The 20,289-nt window shown below is 38.7% G+C and overlaps 1 protein-coding gene across 1 annotated transcript in view; it reads right to left on the reverse strand.

Moving 5' to 3' along the window:
* HPGDS (hematopoietic prostaglandin D synthase) overlaps positions 1-14,074 on the reverse strand; it is a 44,393-nt gene extending 30,319 nt beyond the window's left edge. The window contains exons 1-2 of the mRNA XM_004039135.4: positions 13,946-14,074; positions 5,738-5,879 (exon numbers count right to left, since the gene is read on the reverse strand). Of these exons, the coding sequence (XP_004039183.2) occupies positions 5,738-5,870 (133 nt within the window). The 5' untranslated portion in view covers positions 5,871-5,879; positions 13,946-14,074. The remainder of the gene's footprint in view (positions 1-5,737; positions 5,880-13,945) is intronic.
* Positions 14,075-20,289: the final 6,215 nt, after the last annotated feature.

Raw genomic sequence — 20,289 nt, forward strand, 5'->3', positions numbered from 1 at the left:
ACAACTTTCCCAACCAGTGCCTTAGTTTTGGACATAAAATTATTTTAAAAGAGAGAAAATAATAAAGTGCCAGTCACACTCTGATGACCCTCATACAACTACTAGAATCAACTTTGTGTGTCTCCTTCAAGTATCTTTCATATGCACACCTAAATAAGTATAAGAGAACTGTACTTCATATCTGGAATAAAAATACCTTTAAGTACTTACCTTTAAGTAATAAGTGTCCCAACTACTATTTTTGGTGCCTGAGATACTTCAGTGAGCAAAACAAAGTCTCAAATGAAATTGACATGAGTTGGGATGCCTTATTTGAAGCAAACTATGTGAACAAGAAGGAATCAAAATGCCTAATTTTTTTGTCAGGGAGAGGTTTTTTTTTTGTGCTAGGCATTGTACTAAATATTTAGCATGCCCATTAGGTCTTCTTTTACCTACAACAACCCTATGAAGTAGGTGATAACTATCTCATTTTATAAATGAAGGGATGAAGTTAAGAGGTTATATAAATTGCCCTGGTCGCACACCTGGTAAAAGTAGGCTTCACACTGAGGTCACTTGGAACCCTTGCTCAGCTGTTTTCTTAGTTCTATGAGTCATGTTTTGAGAAAGATATTAAAAATCAGAGCAAGCTCAGAGAATAGTCTCCAAATTAGTGAGAGATTTGAAAATCTTATTTTTTTGAGGATTGGTTGAAGAACCTTGGCACTCTTCACCTGGAGGAGATAAAACTAGCTAAGTGGAACATAACCACCTCAAATAGGACAGAACTATCAAATAGAAGAAAAATTTGACTTATTCTGACTACCTCTAAAATGTGAAACTAGAATCAAAGGGTAGTAGAATAAAGGGCAGATGAAGAATAATTTTGTTCGCATTACAGCCATTGACAAGAGAATGCATTTTCTTGTGAGATAGTGAGCTTTTAGCTACTGGAAGTGTTTGAGCCAACCTTGGGATAACTGCCCACAACTGGAACATTGGGCTGCATCTAACAAGAAGACATTTAAGAAGGCAAATGCCAAGTCCTTCATTTGATTCCAGAAAAAATAATAATAATCCCAGTGTTGTTGGAGGTGTCAACAGAAGTATTCTAAAGCTTAAAAAGCATTAAGGAATTTTGTTACACTGAATATGAGGCCTCGATGTGATGTGGCTGGCAAAATAACTACAGTGACCTTGGTAAAATGTCTTACAATGATGTCTAGTCTTGTGACAGGAATGATGGTCCCATTTTTCTCTGTGCTGTTCTTGTACCTTAAACACTGTGTTCTCCATAGGTATCACACCTTAAATGGCAGATGTACAGTAACAGGAACTTGTTTGGAGGATACCTACATGAGTGGTGAAGAAATGCAAATCAGGGAATATAAATGAGCACTCAAGGAAGAAAACTGAATTGTCCTTTGGACCTGGATGTGATTGTAAAATTGTAAATCGCAGATGGTCCAGGGAAGAATGGCATCTAAATCAAGAAGTAGAGTCAGGGATGGGAAAGTTGGACTAAAATTCACAATGATGATCAGAGGAACTAACAAGGAAGTTCCAAAATTTGTTAACTAGGTAGAGGTACAGATGCATGAATTAAATGGGACCCAATTACAAATTCTGCCAAAGACCTTTATCTTCACTCAGCACATTTGTATTGAACTAACCACTCAGAAATAGCTTTTTTTTCTATGACGTCTTTAAAGAAACTAGGTTTCTTTTAAGTATTTGGTTGTAAAAGAAGGAGTAATCTGGTTCTCCATGGATTAAAATTATTAAGTACAAGACCAATCTATGAAAGCTATAAGGAGACAGATCTCAACTTTGTATAAGGAATAGTCTTTCAAAATTAGTCTCCCTTCTATTTTCTGTTCTCTCTTTCCAGAATTTTATTTGAAAGTTGGACCTCCTAAACTGAGCCTCAAGTTTCCTTTCTTTCTTCTTTTATTTTTCATTTATTTGTCCTATTTTTGTACTTTTGGGAAAAATATCCTTATTTTTTGTCATTTTATTGATGTGTTTGTATCATAGTTTTAATTTTCAAGAACTGTTTGTCTCTGAATATTTCTTTTGACAGCACCCTGTTGTTAAAAGAAAAACTTCAGCCAAATTAAATTTAAAGGAATTTAACTGAGCAATGAACGATTTGCCAATTGGGAAGTCCCCAGAATCACAGCAGAATCACAGAGGCTCCAGGGGAGGCCTCATGATCAGAACAAATTTATAGACAAAAAAAGTAAAGTGACACACAAAAATCAGAAGTGAGGTACAGAAACAACCAGATTGGTTACAGCCCAGAGTTTGCCTTATTTGAACACAGTTTGAACACGCAGCAGTATATGAGTGGTTGAAGTGTGGCTGCTGGGATTGGCCAAGACTCAGCTCTTCTTATAGGTGCATATTCCTAAGTTAGGTTTTAATCTTGTCTACTTACTAAGTTAGGTTACAGTTCATCTACAGGGACTCAAATATAGTAGTACAGAGTCCTTCTCAGGCCATATTTAGTTTGCTATTACAGTGTTCTTGTTTCATGGATAGAATATCTTCTCTTATTTCTCTGAGGATTTTAAAAAATGTTTGAAGTGGTATTTTTTTCTCGCTAAATCATCTTGGTTTCCCCAGAGTTGCTTTTTTTCTGCTTCTTTGTTTAGGTATGTTTTCTGTTAGATTTTTCTCAAATATCTATTGATTTTTGATTGCCATTTATGTCTTAAAAGGCAAAGAAATAAAAACTACCTGTAAGCTCAGTGTGCATGGGAGGGTCTTGCCAACAGATTGGGCTGGGCTGTTTCATTAAGAAACTCTCATTCGTTCATTAACTTGAGCTGATCAGCTTCCCCAGAGAGGAATTTCTGCTCAAGGAATATTAGCCTGGTTGTAGCCTTCTGATTGTAGAGCAGGGGTAAGGTGCTATGGATCTCACCATTTAGTTTCTATACTTCCACTGAATCCCACCTTCATTATAGCATTGTGTGCTCAAGACATGTCTGTTGTCCCAGAAGCCTCTGGCCTATCCTCCCCTGAGAGTAACCTCCACTCTTATTCTAGGGACGAGAAGGGATATGGTGGTCACAGTGCTTCTTCACATTGATAGAGGCAGGAGGCAGAGAAATTCTAGGCAGACAGCAGTAGGTCCCCAGTGAAACCCCACCTTCAAGCCAAAAAGCCTGAAACCTGCGGCCCTACATAAGAAAATCTATTCCTGTTTGCCCGCTGTCTCCTGATTGGTTCTTTCTGAATAATGCTTTTTTACCAATTGAATGTTGCCTTTTCCAAAACTACCTATAGCCCACCCTGCCCCACAATCGTGTGCCTATAAATACTTCAGACTCAGTTGGTAGAGGAAAGAAAAGCGGCTCAGCTGGAGAGAGTCGACTTGACTTCAGAGAGATGGCTGGACTTCGGAGGAGAGATGACTTGACTTCAGGGGAAGACTACCTGCCCACCCTGTCCTCTCTCCAGCTCCCCTCTCTGCTGAGAGCCATTTCCATCACTTAATAAAATTTTCTGCCTTCACCATCTTTCAAGTGTCTGGACAACGTAGTTCCTCGGACGCTGGCCAACAGCTTGGGACCCACTAAGTACAGGGACCCACCAAGTACAGGGAACCAAAAAAGGCTGTCACACTGGCCCTTTGCCCTTGCTGGTGGGGGCAGCCACCCCATGTGATGAGGCAAGAGGCCCACTGAGCTAATAACACACCGCTGTCCATGGATGGCAGGGCTAAGAGAGCATTGTAACATGCCTCTGGGGCTTCAGGGGTCGCAGGCACCCCAACCTGGGTGCTGCTGCAGGGCCCTCACAGAGCTTGCTCCTGCCAGCGCCCAAAGCGGTCAGCTGGATCCCATGCTTGCTTGCTCACGTGCTCCCTCCCACAAGGGATTGAGTGCAGTGGGCCAAGTAAATGGGGCACCCCATCACAAGTCCGACAAAGGGGTCAAGAAAAATTCTCCATCAACATTTTTCCAGTCAATCCTGTCAGCTCAACTTTTCGAGTTATCTGCTACTACAAATTCATGAGCCTTTTTCTGTATCTCTGGTGATTTAGCTTGCCTTCTGCTCCTCAAGGTTTATGTTTGAACTCTGGGCCTACTAAGTCACTTTACCATTCTTTGGCCTGCTTTTTAGCTTCCAGAATTGTGTGCTATCATATCTACATTCAAGCTTTATTTCTTTGTCCTTATGGACTTTGGCCCTTTTTTAAAGTACTTCGGTGTTATTAAAGGAGAGAAAAAACGTTTTAAAGAGAGAAAATGTAAACTCATATGTGCAATTTACCAAGTTTGTCCAGGAGAACATTTTAATAAAAGTATCCAGTGATGGAATGTGTTCACTGGAGATTTTCTAGGTTCTAGCAGAAGGAGTGTCATAGCAGGTTTCAAGCACCAGAGAGCACTGCTAAATTGGACAGCAGATGAGACCAAATAACATTTGTAATAGAAACTGCTCCTTAGTAGTACCTATTCTTTCCTTTCTTCTTAGAGTAATAAAACTCTGGATTTTTACCTGTGCAAATGATTATCCACAATTAAATCAGCATTCTCAATTTTCCTTGTAGTAATATGTGACCGTTGGGCTTACCAAGTGACGTATGCAACTTTCTAGTAAAAGGAAGGGGTGTGTCCCCTCCCTCTTTCACACTTTCTCTGAGCTACAATGTGGAAGGAGCGTGAACTATCTCACACTGTGTCAATAAGGCACCAAGGGGTGGCAGATCAACAAGAAACCTAATCTTTGACAACTGTATGGAGCAAAATCATGATACCCACTTGGGGTTTTGTGTAAATGAAATTTCTGTCCTTCCTAAGACAATTTTACATTGTGTCTTTGTCTATTAAAACATTTGAAACTATATCCTAACCATCATGAACTTTAAGATTCCTTTCAACTCTGAAAATCTATGGAAATATTAAGAAAATACAGAAATTCCATTTTCAGTAACAATGAAAAGTTCAGGTAGAATAGGGAATGAGGCACTCAGTGAACTTATATTTCAAAGCTAACAGGCAAAATTTATTACATGTAATATCTGCACCTTTCTATCCATGTTGGTCTAATTAATTAGTGGATAAAAGTAATGTTCACCTATTATATATTCACTGTCTTAAAATCCCGTGTGTAAATTCCGATATCGGAAGAAACATTTGGATATTAATGTAAAGTATCATGAGAATAAGAAATAAGATACACTATCTCACCAGAGAAGAGGTCTCTGCTAAGAAAAAGAATGGTTATAAGGGCAATGACTTTTAAGGAGCTCGTGCTTCCAAAGGCTGTGGCAATTCATTGTTAATATGCCTGTTATCATAGTAGTGTTGTTTTGGCATTGTCTAGTGCAAATAGCTTGAGCTTGGTATTAAACTGACCTGGGTTTGAAACTCAGTTCTACTTGCTAGGGACGTGAAACTGGAAAAATTACCTAAACTCTGTGCACTTCAGCTATCCCAGTGACAAAATAGAAAAACAAACAAACAAACAAACAATGTCTCATGTTTATTTCAGCTCATCTTCTCGTCTGCTAAAGCTTTATACTGGTTTACCTTTATATTCTCTTTCTGTAAGTTTTGTGTTTTCACCTCTAATAGGAAATTTGCTTGATCGCACAGCATTTATTTAGTCTGAACTGCTGCTTTTCAATTTAAAGCTACATGAGCTTCGAAAAACCTTGATTTTTTTTTTCATTTCCCTGAGGAAAAACAAAAGGTTCTGAAAGCATATTTTTCCTACATTTATTATTTGTGCTACTTACTTGATTTGATTTCAGGCCAGTCAGCTTGTTCTATTCTGTGGTCTTCATACTGTATGTCCAAATAAGCAAATATGTAACGAATAATTTCTGCTCTCCCCCTCATATTAAAATAAGTGAGTTTGTAGTTTGGCATGGTGCAATTCTGGAAAAAGAAAAATGGAGGGATTATTTTAAGAGCCCTCTAGAGATGCCTCAATATTTTTCTTCAGAATTTTTTGGAAAACTTTATGGCATCTCTTGAGATAACTGGAGACATTAGAGGATATTTCAAAACCAAAATTATAAATCACTATCTAATTACATACAGGGAAACTTGGTTGAAATCAGATCATGACTCTCTCTTGGCACTACTTAGAACATTACAGTGAAATAACCAAATTCAAACTTTATTTATAAAAATATTCAGATTAAGAGGGTAACTACACCCCAACCTTCAGAGCATGGAGCAAAAAAACTTCCCACTTTAAGATGATTTTACCCTCCTTTTAGTCACTGGTAATGTGTAATATTTGATATTTTGCCTGTTTTGTTTGCCCTTGTGACACAGCTCAGAGTTTATGAGGACATCTGGGTAAGGACAGCCAAGGGCTGGACACATGCAAGAGGAATGTGAGTGCCATGCCAACCTGTCTTTGCCTCTCTTTCCTCACCTGTGGCTTTCCCTCTAGGCATCCAAGGCCTAGGGAAACACTGCTCTATGGTTCCCTCTGACTACATCCACGCTACTGGATTTTACCGGGTTACTTGCACCACAAAACACACCCCATCTCGAGACCTCTGCAGAGATGGGACAATCTTCCTTCATTCCCTCTGTAGAGGAAGAAAGCCAAGTACTCTTACATTTCAAAACGTTTGCTAATACCGACGAATTCAGTCATTATAATTTTATGGGTTTTCAGTGATTTGTATGTTTTCATTTTCATTGTTTATAAATGGTTAATGACTTTAAGCACTCGTAGTGGAATATATTTTAATTTCATAATATCAAACAACTGAGAAAGAAATGTTTTCATTTGAAATTCAATTCTTTGAATTTGGGTTTTGGCCAGTTAAAATCTCCCTGAATTTCAAAGACCACTTTTTATAAATAGTGATATTAATATGGATTTGTAAATTAATGAGGTAATACATATAAGGTACGTAGCACAATGGCAAACTTAATCGTTAGCATCAGTAATGACTTTGATCTCATTCTGTAGTCAAGAATAAACACTATGAATACACTAAAGATAAATAATAATTATGGTAACTAAATGAATAAAAGCATATAATGATGATTATTTATTTAAAGTGGTGAGTTTAAATAGTTTATTCACTACTAAGAAAGTTTTTAAAGAATATTAATGGAATACTAATTAGATAAAAAGGAAAGTTGGGCTCAAGCCTCAAAACAAAGTTTCATCAAAAATCACATCACAGACCAGGCGCGGTGGCTCATGCCTGTAATCCCAGCACTTTGGGAGGCCGAGGCAGGCGAATCACCTGAAGCCAGGAGTTCGAGACCAGCCCAGCCAACATGGTGAAACCCCATCTCTACTAAAAATACAAAAATTAGCCGGGTGTGGTCGTGCACGCCTGTAATCCCAGCTATTCAGGAGGCTGAGGCAGGAGAATCGCTTGAACCCCAGAGGTGGAGGTTGCAGTGACCCAAGATCACGCCACTGCACTCCAGACTGGGCAGCAGAGTGAGACGCCGTCTCAAAAAAAAAAAAAAAGAAAGAAAGAAATCACACCACATAAAAGGTTAAACGCGAATCATAAAAATCTAGCTTGCCTAGTCTTGACTTTAAGTTTATATATTCCTGGAGTCTAGTGGGAAGAGGATGACCTGGAAATAACTGGTTGCCTATCTAGAAGCTCCCAGGTTCAGGAAGTGACGGTGATGGTAATTCCTAGCAAAACCATTTTTTCTGGCCCTGGCTTCTGTGTCCAGACGTTGTAGAGTGAAGCTGGTGCTCCTTGCTAAAACGAGAGAGCTACTGCCAATCATTCCTGCCCAGTTTGCATCAGCCAGTCCAGTCCCCACCCAACTGAGATGTAGCATTCACCGCATGTATAGATATGTGGGGAAATGTCCTTGAAAGAGACAAGAACTGACTAAACAAATAAGAATTCCATGATTTACAGCCATAAATTTCTTTCAGGGAGAACTATACATATAAAGGAGTTCAAATTTGGGAGACTAAATGAAATGCCCATCAGAACAATGGAACTGTTTTCCAGGTTACTTAGAAATGTTGAGCTTAGAAATAAACAGTGGAAAAGGTCTAAGAGCACGAAAATAGTAAATAAAAAACGTAATAATTAAGAGATTATTCTTATCCAGGAAAAGCATGATAGTTATAATTCCTGGACGTATTTGTTTTAAATATCAAAACAATTTTTGAAAGCCTACAGAGTGGAAAAAGTTTGATTATTAGTTTTGGTTTCTATTTGGTGTTTCATTTTGTTTCATTTTGTTTTGTTGCAGCACAGTCTCACTCTGTCCCCCAGTCTGGAGTGCAGTGGCTCAATCTGGGCTCACTGCAACTTCCGCCTCCTGGATTCAAGCAATTCTCCTGCCTCAGCCTCCTGAGTAGCTGGGATTACAGGCATGCACCATCACGCCTGGCTAATTTTTCTATTTCTAGTAGAGATGGGGTTTCACTTATGTTGGCCAGACTGGTCTCAGATTGGTCTCCCAACCTCAGGTAATCCACCCCCCTTGGCCTCCCAAAGTGCTGGGATTACAGGTGTGAGCCACTGTGCCCAGCCTGCAGCTTCTATTTGAAAAGCATTCTGTATAAAACTTTTTATTGGTTTTATTGGCATAGTCAATGTTTCCACAGCATGAAGAAATTATATTTTCTCCCTTTAATATTAAAAGTTATTAGCATTACGTGGGGCACCATGGCTCACGCCTGTAATCCTAGCACTTTGGGAGGCCAGTGCAGGCAGATCACAAGGTCAGGAGTTTGAGACCAGCTTGGCCAACATGGTGAAACCCCGTCTCTACCAAAAATACAAAAATTAGCTGGGGGTGGTGGCGGGCGCCTGTAATCCCAGCTACTCAGGAGGCTGAGGCAGAAAAATCACTGAAACCCAGGAGGCAGAGGTTGCAGTGAGCCAAGATCATGCCATTGCACTCCAGCCTGGGGGACAGGGCAAGACTCTGTCTCGAAAAAAGAAAAAAAAGTTAACAGCATTAAAAGTTAAACATATAACCTTTTCTCATTCAGTCAATTACCACATAGATACCAGTGTCCACCTGTTGAATTCTGCATGGAAACAAAGTGATTGTTTTTTATTATTGTTAATTTTCAAAATCATGCTATTTTATATTATATTTCACTCAAGTAAAGAAGACATTTAAAAATTCTCAGCATAGTGGTAGCTATCTATATTTCTCTGCAAAAATATCTTGAAGTCTAAGATTTGGCAGAGGCCCAATAGCAGCTAACAAATGCTTATCTTTCCTTTTAAAATATTCTTTCAACAGTTGTAACTCATTAATGAAGCTGTACTTTTTACATGACATTTCTGTAGTTATTTGCATAATTATATTTTCTGTTTGTCTCAGGAATACAAGATGTTATATCAGAACATCCATCTGTATAATAAACTACATTAAAAGAGAAAAATCAGGCCGGGTGCAGTGGCTCACGTCTGTAATCCCAGCACTTTGGGAGGCCGAGGCAGGCAGATCACTTGAGTTCAGGAGTTTGAGACCAGCCTGGCCAACATGGTGAAACCCCGTCTCTACAAAAAAATATACAAATTAGCTGGATGTGGTGGTGTGAGCCTGTAATTCCAGCTACTCAGGTGGCTAAGGCACGAGAATTGCTTGAACCTGGGAGGCAGAGGTTGCAGTGAGCCAAGACCGCGACGCTTCACTCCAGCCTGGGCGACAGTGAGACACTCTCTCTCAAAAATAAGAAACAGAATTATCATAAAACATACTATCATCTCAATAGATACTAAATGCTTTTAAAAAGCATTTATAACATTATCACTCATTTGTGATCAAAATTCTTAGCAAAACGAAAAAACAAAATAAAATACCTCTTATCAAACTAGCAATAGAAGAATACTTCCTTAACCATATAAAGAGTCTCTACTAAAAACTTATAGCAACTATAATACATAATGGTGAATCAATAAAAGCATTTTCTTTAATGTCAGAAATAACAAGAATCCCGCTATAACATCTACTATTCAGCATAATGCTGGACAGCCTAGCTAATTCAATAATGTAAGACAACAATAAATAACATTTGTTAAGTAGTAGGAAGGGAGCGACACAGCATCCATTTGCAATCAAAATGGTTGTCTATATTTAAACTTCGAGAGATTCTACAGATAAACTGGATCCTAGATTTCAAATGGAAATGCTAAGGACCAAAATAGCCAAGACAAACAAAAAAAGAGAACAGGAGAGGAGGACCTGATGTACCAGATAGCAAGACTTAGATAAAAAGCCTTGTAATGCTGTATTTGTTCAGAGGTGCATTGTCTTAAAACAGAACCTCATATATAGGACAGACATGACATAGAGTGAGGACTAAATGGTTCTGAGACTGAAACTAGACTAAAATGGTTCTGAGACAATAGAGGGAAAATAAGCATAATTAGACCCCAACTTTCTATCATACACAGAAATAACATCTAGGTTATCTTGGTATGATTTGACTAGCATAGCAAAACTGCAGTATCATTCTGGCCCCTTATTTCCTGTTAGCTTCATTTCTGAACCCTTCCACTGTCATTGTGTTAAGAATCTCATGTAGAGAAAACTGCATGTTTCCTGAAATGATACAGAAGCATGAAGTTTAAAAGCTGATTGTGTTTGAAGATATTTACATCTAAAGATCTTTGCATCTAAAATTAACCACTGGCTTCCTTACACCCCAAAGTATATCGTGTAAAGTTACTAATTCAGCAGATAGATAAAAAGCTCATTTAGAATTCTGTTTGAAAAATAACCTATATGGTTTATCAAAGAACACATAAATAAACGACTAATAAATACCCTGGATAGAAACTTACACATATAAACTCATATGAACATAGCTATCCACTGCAGAAGATTTAACTTTTAATATTAATATATGCATTAGGAAATAAGCTCTTTTACATGGGAAATGACAGTGTTTTCTAAAGTACTATCTTGGGTACTTCCTTTCTTTCCCTTTCTTTCTTGTAGCTTTTTTTTACTTTATAGAATGCTTGTTATGGTTTGGCTATATCCCCACCAGAATCTCATCTTGAATTGTAGCTCCCATAATTCCCACGTGTCGTGGGAGGGACCCGGTGGGAGATAATTGAATCATGGGGGCGGTTTCCCCCATACTGACTTCATGGTAGTAAATAAGTCTCACGAGATCTGATCATTTTATAAAGGATTTCCCCTTTAACTTGGCTCTGGTTCTGTCTTGCCTGCTGCCATGTAAGACATCCCTTCCTCTTCCGCTATGATGGTGAGGCCTCCCCAGCCATGTGGAACTGTAGTGCAGTGGCGCAATCTGGGCTCACTGAAATCTCCGCCTCCTGGGTTCAAGCGATTATCCTGCCTCAGTCTCCCAAGTAGCTAGGATTACAGGTGTGCACCACCACATACAGCTAATTTTTGTATTTTATTTTTTAGTGGAGATGGGGTTTCACCATGTTGGCCAGGATGGTCTCGATCATCTGACCTTGTGATCCGCCTGCCTGGGCCTCCCAAAGTGCTGGGATTACAGGTGTGAGCCACTGTACCTGGTCTAAACCTTTTTTTCTTTCTTTCTTTCTTTCTTTTTTTTTTTTTTTTTTTTTTTTGAGATGGAGTCTCTCTCTGTCGCCCAGGCTGGAGTGCAGTGGCGTGATCTCGACTCACTGCAAGCTCCACCTCCCGGGTTCACGCCATTCTCCTGCCTCAGCTTCCCGAGTAGCTGGGACTACAGGCACCCACCACCACGCCCAGCTAATTTTTTTGTATATTTAGTAGAGATGGGGTTTCACCGTGTTAGCCGGGGTGGTCTCGATCTCCTGACCTCGTGATCCGCCTGCCTCAGCCTCCCAAAGTGCTGGGTTTACAGGCGTGAGCCACCGCGCCTGGCCCCCCTTTTTTTTTTTTTTTTTTTTTGAGACGGTGTTTTGCTCTTGTCGCCCAGCCTGGAGTGCAATGGCGCGATCTAGTCTCACGGCAGCCTCTGCCTCCCGGGTTCAAGCGATTCTCCTGCCGCAGCCACCAGAGGAGCTGGGATTACAGGCACCAACCACCACGCCCGGCTAACTTTTTTTTTTTTTTTTTTTTTTTTTTTTTTGAGGCGGAGTCTTGCTCTGTCGCCCAGGCTGGAGTGCAGTGGTGCAATCTCGGCTCACTGCAGCATCCGCCTCCCGGGTTCAAGCGATTCTCCCTGCCTCAGCCTCCCCAGTAGCTGGGATTACAGACGCCCACCACCGCGCCCAGCTAATTTTTGTATTTTTAGTAGAGACGTGGTTTCGCCATGTTGGCCAGGACCTCCTAACCTCAGGTGATCCGCCAGCCTCGGCCTCCCAAAATGTTGGGATTACAGGCTGAGCCACCGCGCCCGGCCAAACCTTTTTTTTCTTTATAAATTACCCAGTCTCAGATATGTCTTAATCAGCAGCGTGAAAACTAACTAATACAATGCTGATTTATTTCATCTGATTAATTCAATGCCAGAGGCAATTTTAACATAATCATTGAAAAAATTACAAACTTTTATAATAAAACAATTTAACAATATATTATTCCGTATATTGCTGTAAAAGCACAGTAAAAAATAGTCTCAAAAATTCTAGTCTCTGTGCCAGAAAGATGACAACAATCCAATTTCAACTCTCTGACAACACAGGCTAATCAATATCCAATGCCTACACTAAACATCTTAATAAAGACTTCAGCCGAAATATTTTTAGTTCAAAAAAGAGAACTTTTGGAATAATTTTGTTGGATAGAAAACTTACAAATAAGGAATTAACTATTGACCATTCTACAGTTCAATACAAAATGTTAGCCAACGTAAGCTCTTACTCTTAAATAAGAGACATCAAGAATTCAAACATATTTGGGCATTCCAGACACAGTTTTTTACATGCTTAGTAATTGTGCAATAATCTGAGTTAGAGATATTAAAACAAAGATTACTTGTGAATTTGCTATAGCTCTTCTTTGAGTTTAAGATGCAGATCTTAACTTGCCCAGTAATAAACTTATACAAAATGTAATGGCCTAGAGCGTGTTTACACTCCTATTATATAGACCCTGGTGTTCTGAAATGTAAAAATTGGATTCAGACAGCAATCATGTGAGATACTATTGTTCACAGGGGAACTTCTTGTATATACTGACATTAAAACAGCTTTTTATTACCCCTAATATTTGATGGTAAAGAATGTTAATTTCCCTCATTTCACAGTGTCCCTGGGCATTTCAAGTTCAATTCTGGAAAAGTTGCCAGGTTGGAGTTAAATTACAGGACAATAGAGAAATAGGAGAATTGTTGTTGACTGAGTAAGATATTGATTTCAATCAAGCACTGGATGTTTAACTTTGAATTAGCAAGCTGAAAGCTCTATTTTTTTTTTATCAAATATCAACTAAATGTCATTTTAAGTGGCTGTTTCACATTAAAGCCAAAGCAAGAGGAATAACTGAAATATCCTTTGGGAGCTGTGAGTTGAAATTCCTGGCCTGGGGTAAATCCCTTAAACCATCTCTGAAGCCAAAAGATGATAGGATGCAATTCTTATCAAAACATGGAGATGCTTCAACAAAATGTGCCTTAAAATAATATAAAATATTACCAGTAAAAGTCTTAAACTTTAAAGCAAAGGAAAGAAATTGAAGAGCCATGAGATAATATTCTCTACTCCATCAATCCAAGTTATTGAAGAATCACTTGGGAAATTCTGGAAGTAGTAACAAACCCTGATTAAGACAGGATTTTTCCTCTAGCATTGATTATATTTTCTATGTTAAAATCCACTTGAAGAGATCTTCTTAAATCTCCTGTACCTATATTTCCTTAAAAATGACTATTTGAGTTTCACATATTTGCATATATGGAGAGGTTCTGGGTAAGACAAGGTCAGAGTGAGCACCATCATGAAAATAGCTCACAAGAGAGTTAGTCACAAACAGGATATGAGAATAATAAAAACTCAAAGTAAAAAGTAAAGCATATCTCATTTATTATCTATGTGGAGTTCAGTAATATGACTTACCTGTGTTATGTCTCTCGGGAGTCTGCAGTGTCTTGTATCCCTGGGTATGTGACTGTGCCTTGGGTTTATATGACGAGTAAGTGATAATCACAAGCCAGTGAGAGGACAGGCAACTTCCTTCTACCTAACGCTCTTCCTTCTTTTCTTAGATAAAACATGCATGCCAGGCAGTTCAAGCCTGCGAAGACTGCTGGTTATACAGGATATCTGGGTATAAATAAACCAACACATTTGTATACAAGGTAAAGTCAAAGTTATAGCTGCATATGTATGCCCACTGTTACATGTTCACTTATTTTCAGTCTTACACCATAGGCTCCTGGAGAATAAGAAAACCTGAATGTAATGAAATCATCTTTGCAGATGTGCACATGACTTGCTTCTCTATTTTAGAAACAGTCTCTCCTGTACATGCTGTATGTTCCTTCCAGGCAGTGTCTAACAATGTGGTGTATTTCACTTGTTTGTTTTTGGTTTCTCCCAGTGGAATGTAAGCTCTGTAAAGGCAGGCACTTCACTGTCTTTTTCACTATTGTCTCCTCAGTTCTAAGAGGAGTGCCAGGCACATCATGACCACTAATATACATCTGATGATAGAATAACCCTAATTTATAGTTCACATTTTTGCAAGGACTGTAAATTTGCATTGTTGCTGGTTTATTTCATTTACTCTCATTTCTCAGAAAAGCCAAAGTGTTTAAAGTAAACCTGGTGTAGAAGTTTCCAATTCATCTTGTTTGTGATCCTTTTACAATTTAGTAACAAATGCCTAGACATTTTAGAAATTTATTGTTTCACTTCTTAGTGCAGGAATTATTTTCATCTATAATATTAGGACAGCTCAGTGAAAAGATCCAATAAAATGCCTGCCTGGGCCTTACTGAGCCTGAGGATTATCCATGAAACATTTCAATGACCAGCTGGCTTTCGACTTCCAGAAAATTACTCCCACAGGCAACAATAGCAACATATCAATCATTTAATATTTCTTATTTCTAAAGTGCTTTTAATTTTGAAAAATATGTTTACATCCACTTAGTATAAACATCAGAAATGAAAATAAATGTAAATACTAGTATGTAAAAAGAGAAGACGCAAGTGTAGCCCTTTACCCACCAAAAAAGAATACATGTGTGTCAAAATCAAGTGCAAATGGGATGGGAGTGGGAGCTATACAAAATTAACACAATGCATTTATTATCTTTGACAGCTTTAACTTATATTTTCAAAAAAAATCTTTTTATCCTCACCTCAATGATTTTTAGTCCCTATTTTTATAAATGAGGAAACTGAGACATAGGGAAATTAGGTAAATTGCCTGCGAATTTTTGATGGGACAAGCTAGGATTAAAACCTAGTCCTTCTGATGACACATTTAATATTTTTCCTTACATAATGCTGCCTATATATAATACGAGACTGCTTCAGTTAAAAAAAAAATCAAGTATACAAAAAATAGCACTTTTCTCATTTTGTATTACAATTTTATCTTTTACGACCAGTTGTTTTGGCTGGAGGAAAGCAGAGTAACACATCAAGGATTGGGGAAGGAGCAGCCACTTGATCCTTGGTCACCGATCAACAGAGGCTGCTCTAGAGGCATCCATTGTCCTTGTGTGCATGGCCTCCGCGCCAGGAGCTCTCTGCAGCTCCTGTAGCATTCTCATTTTGCTACCTTCTTGCCACAGTGTGGCGGTTTCATCACAACGCTGCCTGAGATTCCACCTGCCCAGTACCCAACAGAGCCACTTCTTCTCTGTGGTCTTTCTACCTCCCTGGAGGCACAAGAGGGTCCCAGGTCTCCTCTACTCGGGAAGCACAGCTTTCCCATCCTCTTGTCTCTTCTCCCAGCCCAGGTGGGGGTGCCCTAACTCTCCTAGTCTTCTACCAGCTGTGGGCCTTTGGGCAGGTAACTTAATCTCTCTGTGCGTAAGTTCCTTCACCTTTAGATGGAGATTGATTCTACAATAAATATTTATTTGTTCCTAATCTTTGCCAGGTATTGTTCTGAACACTAGAGATATAGCAGTAAATAAGGCTGGGCGCGGTGGCTCACTCCTGTAATCCCAGCACTTTGGGAGGCCGAGGCGGGTGGATCACAAGGTCAGGAGATGGAGACCATCCTGGTCAACATGGTGAAACCCCGTCTCTACTAAAAATACAAAAATCAGCCAGGTGTGGTGGCCCACGCCTGTAATCCCAGCTACGCGGGAGTGTGAGGCAGGAGAATCGCTTGAACCCGGGAGGCGGAGATTGCAGTGAGCCGAGATCGTGCCACTACACTCCAGCCTGGCGACAGAGCGAGACTCCATCTCAAAAATAAATAAGTAAATAAATAGAGATATAGCACTAAATAAAATCAGACAAAAACAAATCTTCATGGAGCATTCTAACAATATTAGTAATAACTCCCTCATAGGCTTTTAGAGAATTAAATGAGTACACAGATATGTGCTTCAAAGTGTGCCTAATGCATAGTTAGGGATCCATGAGTGAGAGCAATTGTTAATATTATTAGCAGTTCACCTGAAGGGAAAATCGTTTCCCTTCAAGAATCTATGCTCAAGAATTCTTTCCTTTTCTGTGGTTGGGTTTGGGCACTAACAGCAGAAAGAGAAGTAGCTGTCAGGCAACTTTCATTTTTCACCCTGCTTCATCCTCTTCTGAGGAAATGAGCAGGGAGCCAAGTGTCTACTGGAATAGGGAGGAGGAAAAGGGCAAGGGCAAAGTGAAAACCCCTCATGGATTGTTACCTCTCAGTTCCCTGCTCTCCAGGGCAGTGACTTCTTCATGCCACACACCCTTCAGGAGCATGTTGTGGATCCAGACTGGACTGCATGAGAAATACCCGTGAAAAAACGTGTCAAGTTGTATGATCATGTCCACACAGTCATTTAAAGGCCTATTATAATTTAATAAATATGTCTTCATTTTCTCTGGGGCTTCCTAGTTGGAAAACTTTTAATCCTGTGGTATTGAATTAGCAAATTCCTAACTGCTGTTAAAAATCCAACGTTAAATCACAGTCCATTTCTGTCCTTGTTTTCTTTATTTGCCCACCTGTGTAGTAATGTGACTATACAAGATAGTGATTGAAGAGTTTCATCCTGGAATCATGACCTCTTAGAGGAATCTCCACTCCATTATTTGCAAGCTCTGGGACTTTAGGCAGCTCCCTTAGTTTCCTTATCTGTAAAATGGTGATGATAAAAATCATTCTACTCAGAGTTGAAAGGATTCAATGAGTTTGTGCATTTAAGTCACTTAGTGCCTTGCTTAGCAAGCAGTTGCTCGATAAGTAATGGAAAAACACACACAATTTTTAAAACGTGGCCCACGTATTTGTTCCTCTTTATTTATTTTTGTAAAAGAGAAGTGTTCAAACAAACCTATTTCTCCTTTTCTAGCTTGTCTGTTGATGGGGAAGGGGAGAAGTATCCAGGAGAAGCCCACAAAACTTCCTTTGCTCAGATTCTAGAGTGGTCTGGTTTACTTTTGTATATTTTATTTAATAAAACAGTTTTCCTTTTTATAGTTAGTTATTTGAAAAACTAAGAACATGTAAAACTGACGTATTTAAACCTGGGGTTGAAAATACAGGAAATAAATAATATGTTTTTCTGCTTCTAACCTACTTGAGTAATTGAAACATGCTTGCAAATATTTTAGTGTCTGTGTTTTCCCCGATTTCAATAATGATAATGCTATTTTTCTTGTCTGCCTCTTCAGATACTGTGAAGAATGATATGGTAATTATATCCAAGATTATAAGCAAATCTTTCACTACCTAGCCTTTTGGCTAAAAGATGATTCCTATATGTAGGCAAATAATAGTAATAGAAATAGCTAAAATTCATTAAGTATTTCCTGTGGGCCAAGCATTGAACCAAGCACTTGTCTTGTATTACCTCATTGAATGCCTACAAAACAACATCACAAATAGTGCATGCACCCTTGAGTGTAGTTGCATAACTGACCGGGCCTTGTCATGAAAGCATTTATAGATAGAAAATTCCTCAGACATTTGAATCTCATTCACAAGATTTTATGTTTTTTCTTCTGTCAAGAATGAAGAAAATAAGCATTAAGTTAATTTGTTTTTCAAGGTTTTTCCAGAATCAATTAATGTCACCTCTGTAGCATTACAACTTGTACTGTAGGAGGAAGGACTGTGCAGTAAGTCCCACCTTTGCCTGTGCCCTGTCCTGTGTTCCCCAAAAGAGTCATGTCTCCTCTCTGAACCTCAGTTCTTGGAAAAGAAAAGAGATGTCCTGGTGACCTCTGAAGTCACTTCCTACTCTATTATTTCGTGACATAATTTTCCCCCTGAAGACATTTCTCTGTCTTACATGATAATTGAATGAAAACTAAGTCCAAAAAGGCACAGAGCTCATGGGCTGAGAGTTACAGGTGCACAAGTTACCTTTGTCCCCAAGTCTAGCAAGAAAGGCAAAATTCTCAGATCAAAGGAAGGCCTCCCATTCTGATAATGCCAGGTCACAGGATGGACTTACTATTTATACGTACTAAGAAAATGCAAACAAAAGTGTAATTTAGAGAGAATTTTTTTTTTTTTTTGGTGAGATTAAAGTGTCTTCCTAGCAGTTATCAAGAAGAGGCAACCAAAATATATCTATTAAAGGAATTTGTATATTTGGAATTTTCTTATAACTCAAAAACAGATTAATCTGAAGAGGTGTGTTTTCCTCATGAAGTCTAGAAAAAGGAAATTTTGGAGAATAAGAAGGTGTCAGAAAATTTCTAGGACTCCACAGAGGACTAATAATAGCAAACACAGACATTTGAGTTTATCGTGTACCTGGTACTCACTCAAGATTTTAATTTGCCAAGGTCTCAAACCTAGCAAGCAGAAGATCCAATATTTGAACCCAGTAGTCAGCCTTCAGAGTCTTTGCAATTAATTACTGCATGAGATTGACTCCAAAATATAGAATACTAGAGTGAAAGAAAAGAAACAAGTTACAATCATTTGCTGACATTTTCTCAGGATGATCCAACTTTCTTTGGCCTAACTGTAAGTATCAAGCAAATTTCAGACCTAAATTCTTTCTCCTAAGCAGGTTTTTGCTCACCATTTTATTCTGAAAGTTGGTTTTGCATCATTCTGAGCAAACTATCACAAAGACAGAAAACCAAACACTGCATGTTCTCACTCATAGATGGGAACAGAACAATGAGAACACTTGGACACAGAGCGGGGAACATCACACACTGGGGCCTGTCGTGGGGTGGGGGAATGGGGGAGGGATAGCATTAGGAGAAATACCTAATGTAAATGATGAGTTAATGGGTGCAGCACACCAACATGGCACATGTATACATATGTAACGAACCTGCACGTTGTGCACATGTACCCTAGAACTTAAAGTATAAAAAAAAAAAAGTTGGCTTTGCATGCCTTCATATCAAACATACAGAATTTCTGGAAGAATACTTTCAGATTGGCCTGTGATGCAAAGAAAGGAAGCTACCTACAAGAAAGAAAATCAAGAAATCTTGGTTTCTGATGACACAGCTCACATTTGCTGCCCTGTTCCTAGGGAAAGAATTCTACAGTGAAAGGAGAATTTTAAGAGATGACTGCAGTAATTAAATGAAGCTTCAATCCTTACACACAAACTTATACAATAATATAAAAACATATAGCTATGTACAGAAAGAAAAAACTGTTTTCATCTGAACCAACGTAGCAAGAAGATCCAGAAAACAGTGAACAAAATTATGCTAAAAATATTTTTCTGGCCTCCAAGATACAATTTTACTACATATACTTTGGCTTTTCATAAAGTGAGCCATTGAGAGAGAAAATACCAGCTGCTTCTAAAACTCTAGGATCCAGTCCATGAAAGGCTAGAAATGATCTGTTTTCTAGCAGTACATACATTTTGTTGGTGTTAACAGTTAAATAACTCAGGGGAAGCTACAGGCCTCAATTACAATATATCATCAAAATTTAGAGACAAGATCCAGAATTGCCACTAGGTCTGCGATTTGGAAGAACTTATATAAATGGTAAAATTTGTCCCCTGTGGACACCAACTGAAAGATGATGTGTAAATTTGATTCTGAAAACTTGAATGTTTCCTAAATTTTAGCACAGACTCTATGACTCACGTAACAAATATCAGACACATGGTTTTGAGATCGCGGCATCTTTTGTTTAATGACTTTAGATGGATTTGACCATTTGGCTATTCCCTTTCTGGTTGCAGACATTTTATTAGGCCCAATTTGAAAAGACAGTCTTTCTTTTCTGCAAACAGAAATTCATATGAAACTGTATGTCACATTGACTTAGACTTCGTGCTAAAGTGCTGCTGTGT

The sequence above is a fragment of the Gorilla gorilla genome, chromosome 3 (assembly GCF_029281585.2).
Source record: "Gorilla gorilla gorilla isolate KB3781 chromosome 3, NHGRI_mGorGor1-v2.1_pri, whole genome shotgun sequence".
Lineage (NCBI taxonomy): Eukaryota > Metazoa > Chordata > Mammalia > Primates > Hominidae > Gorilla > Gorilla gorilla.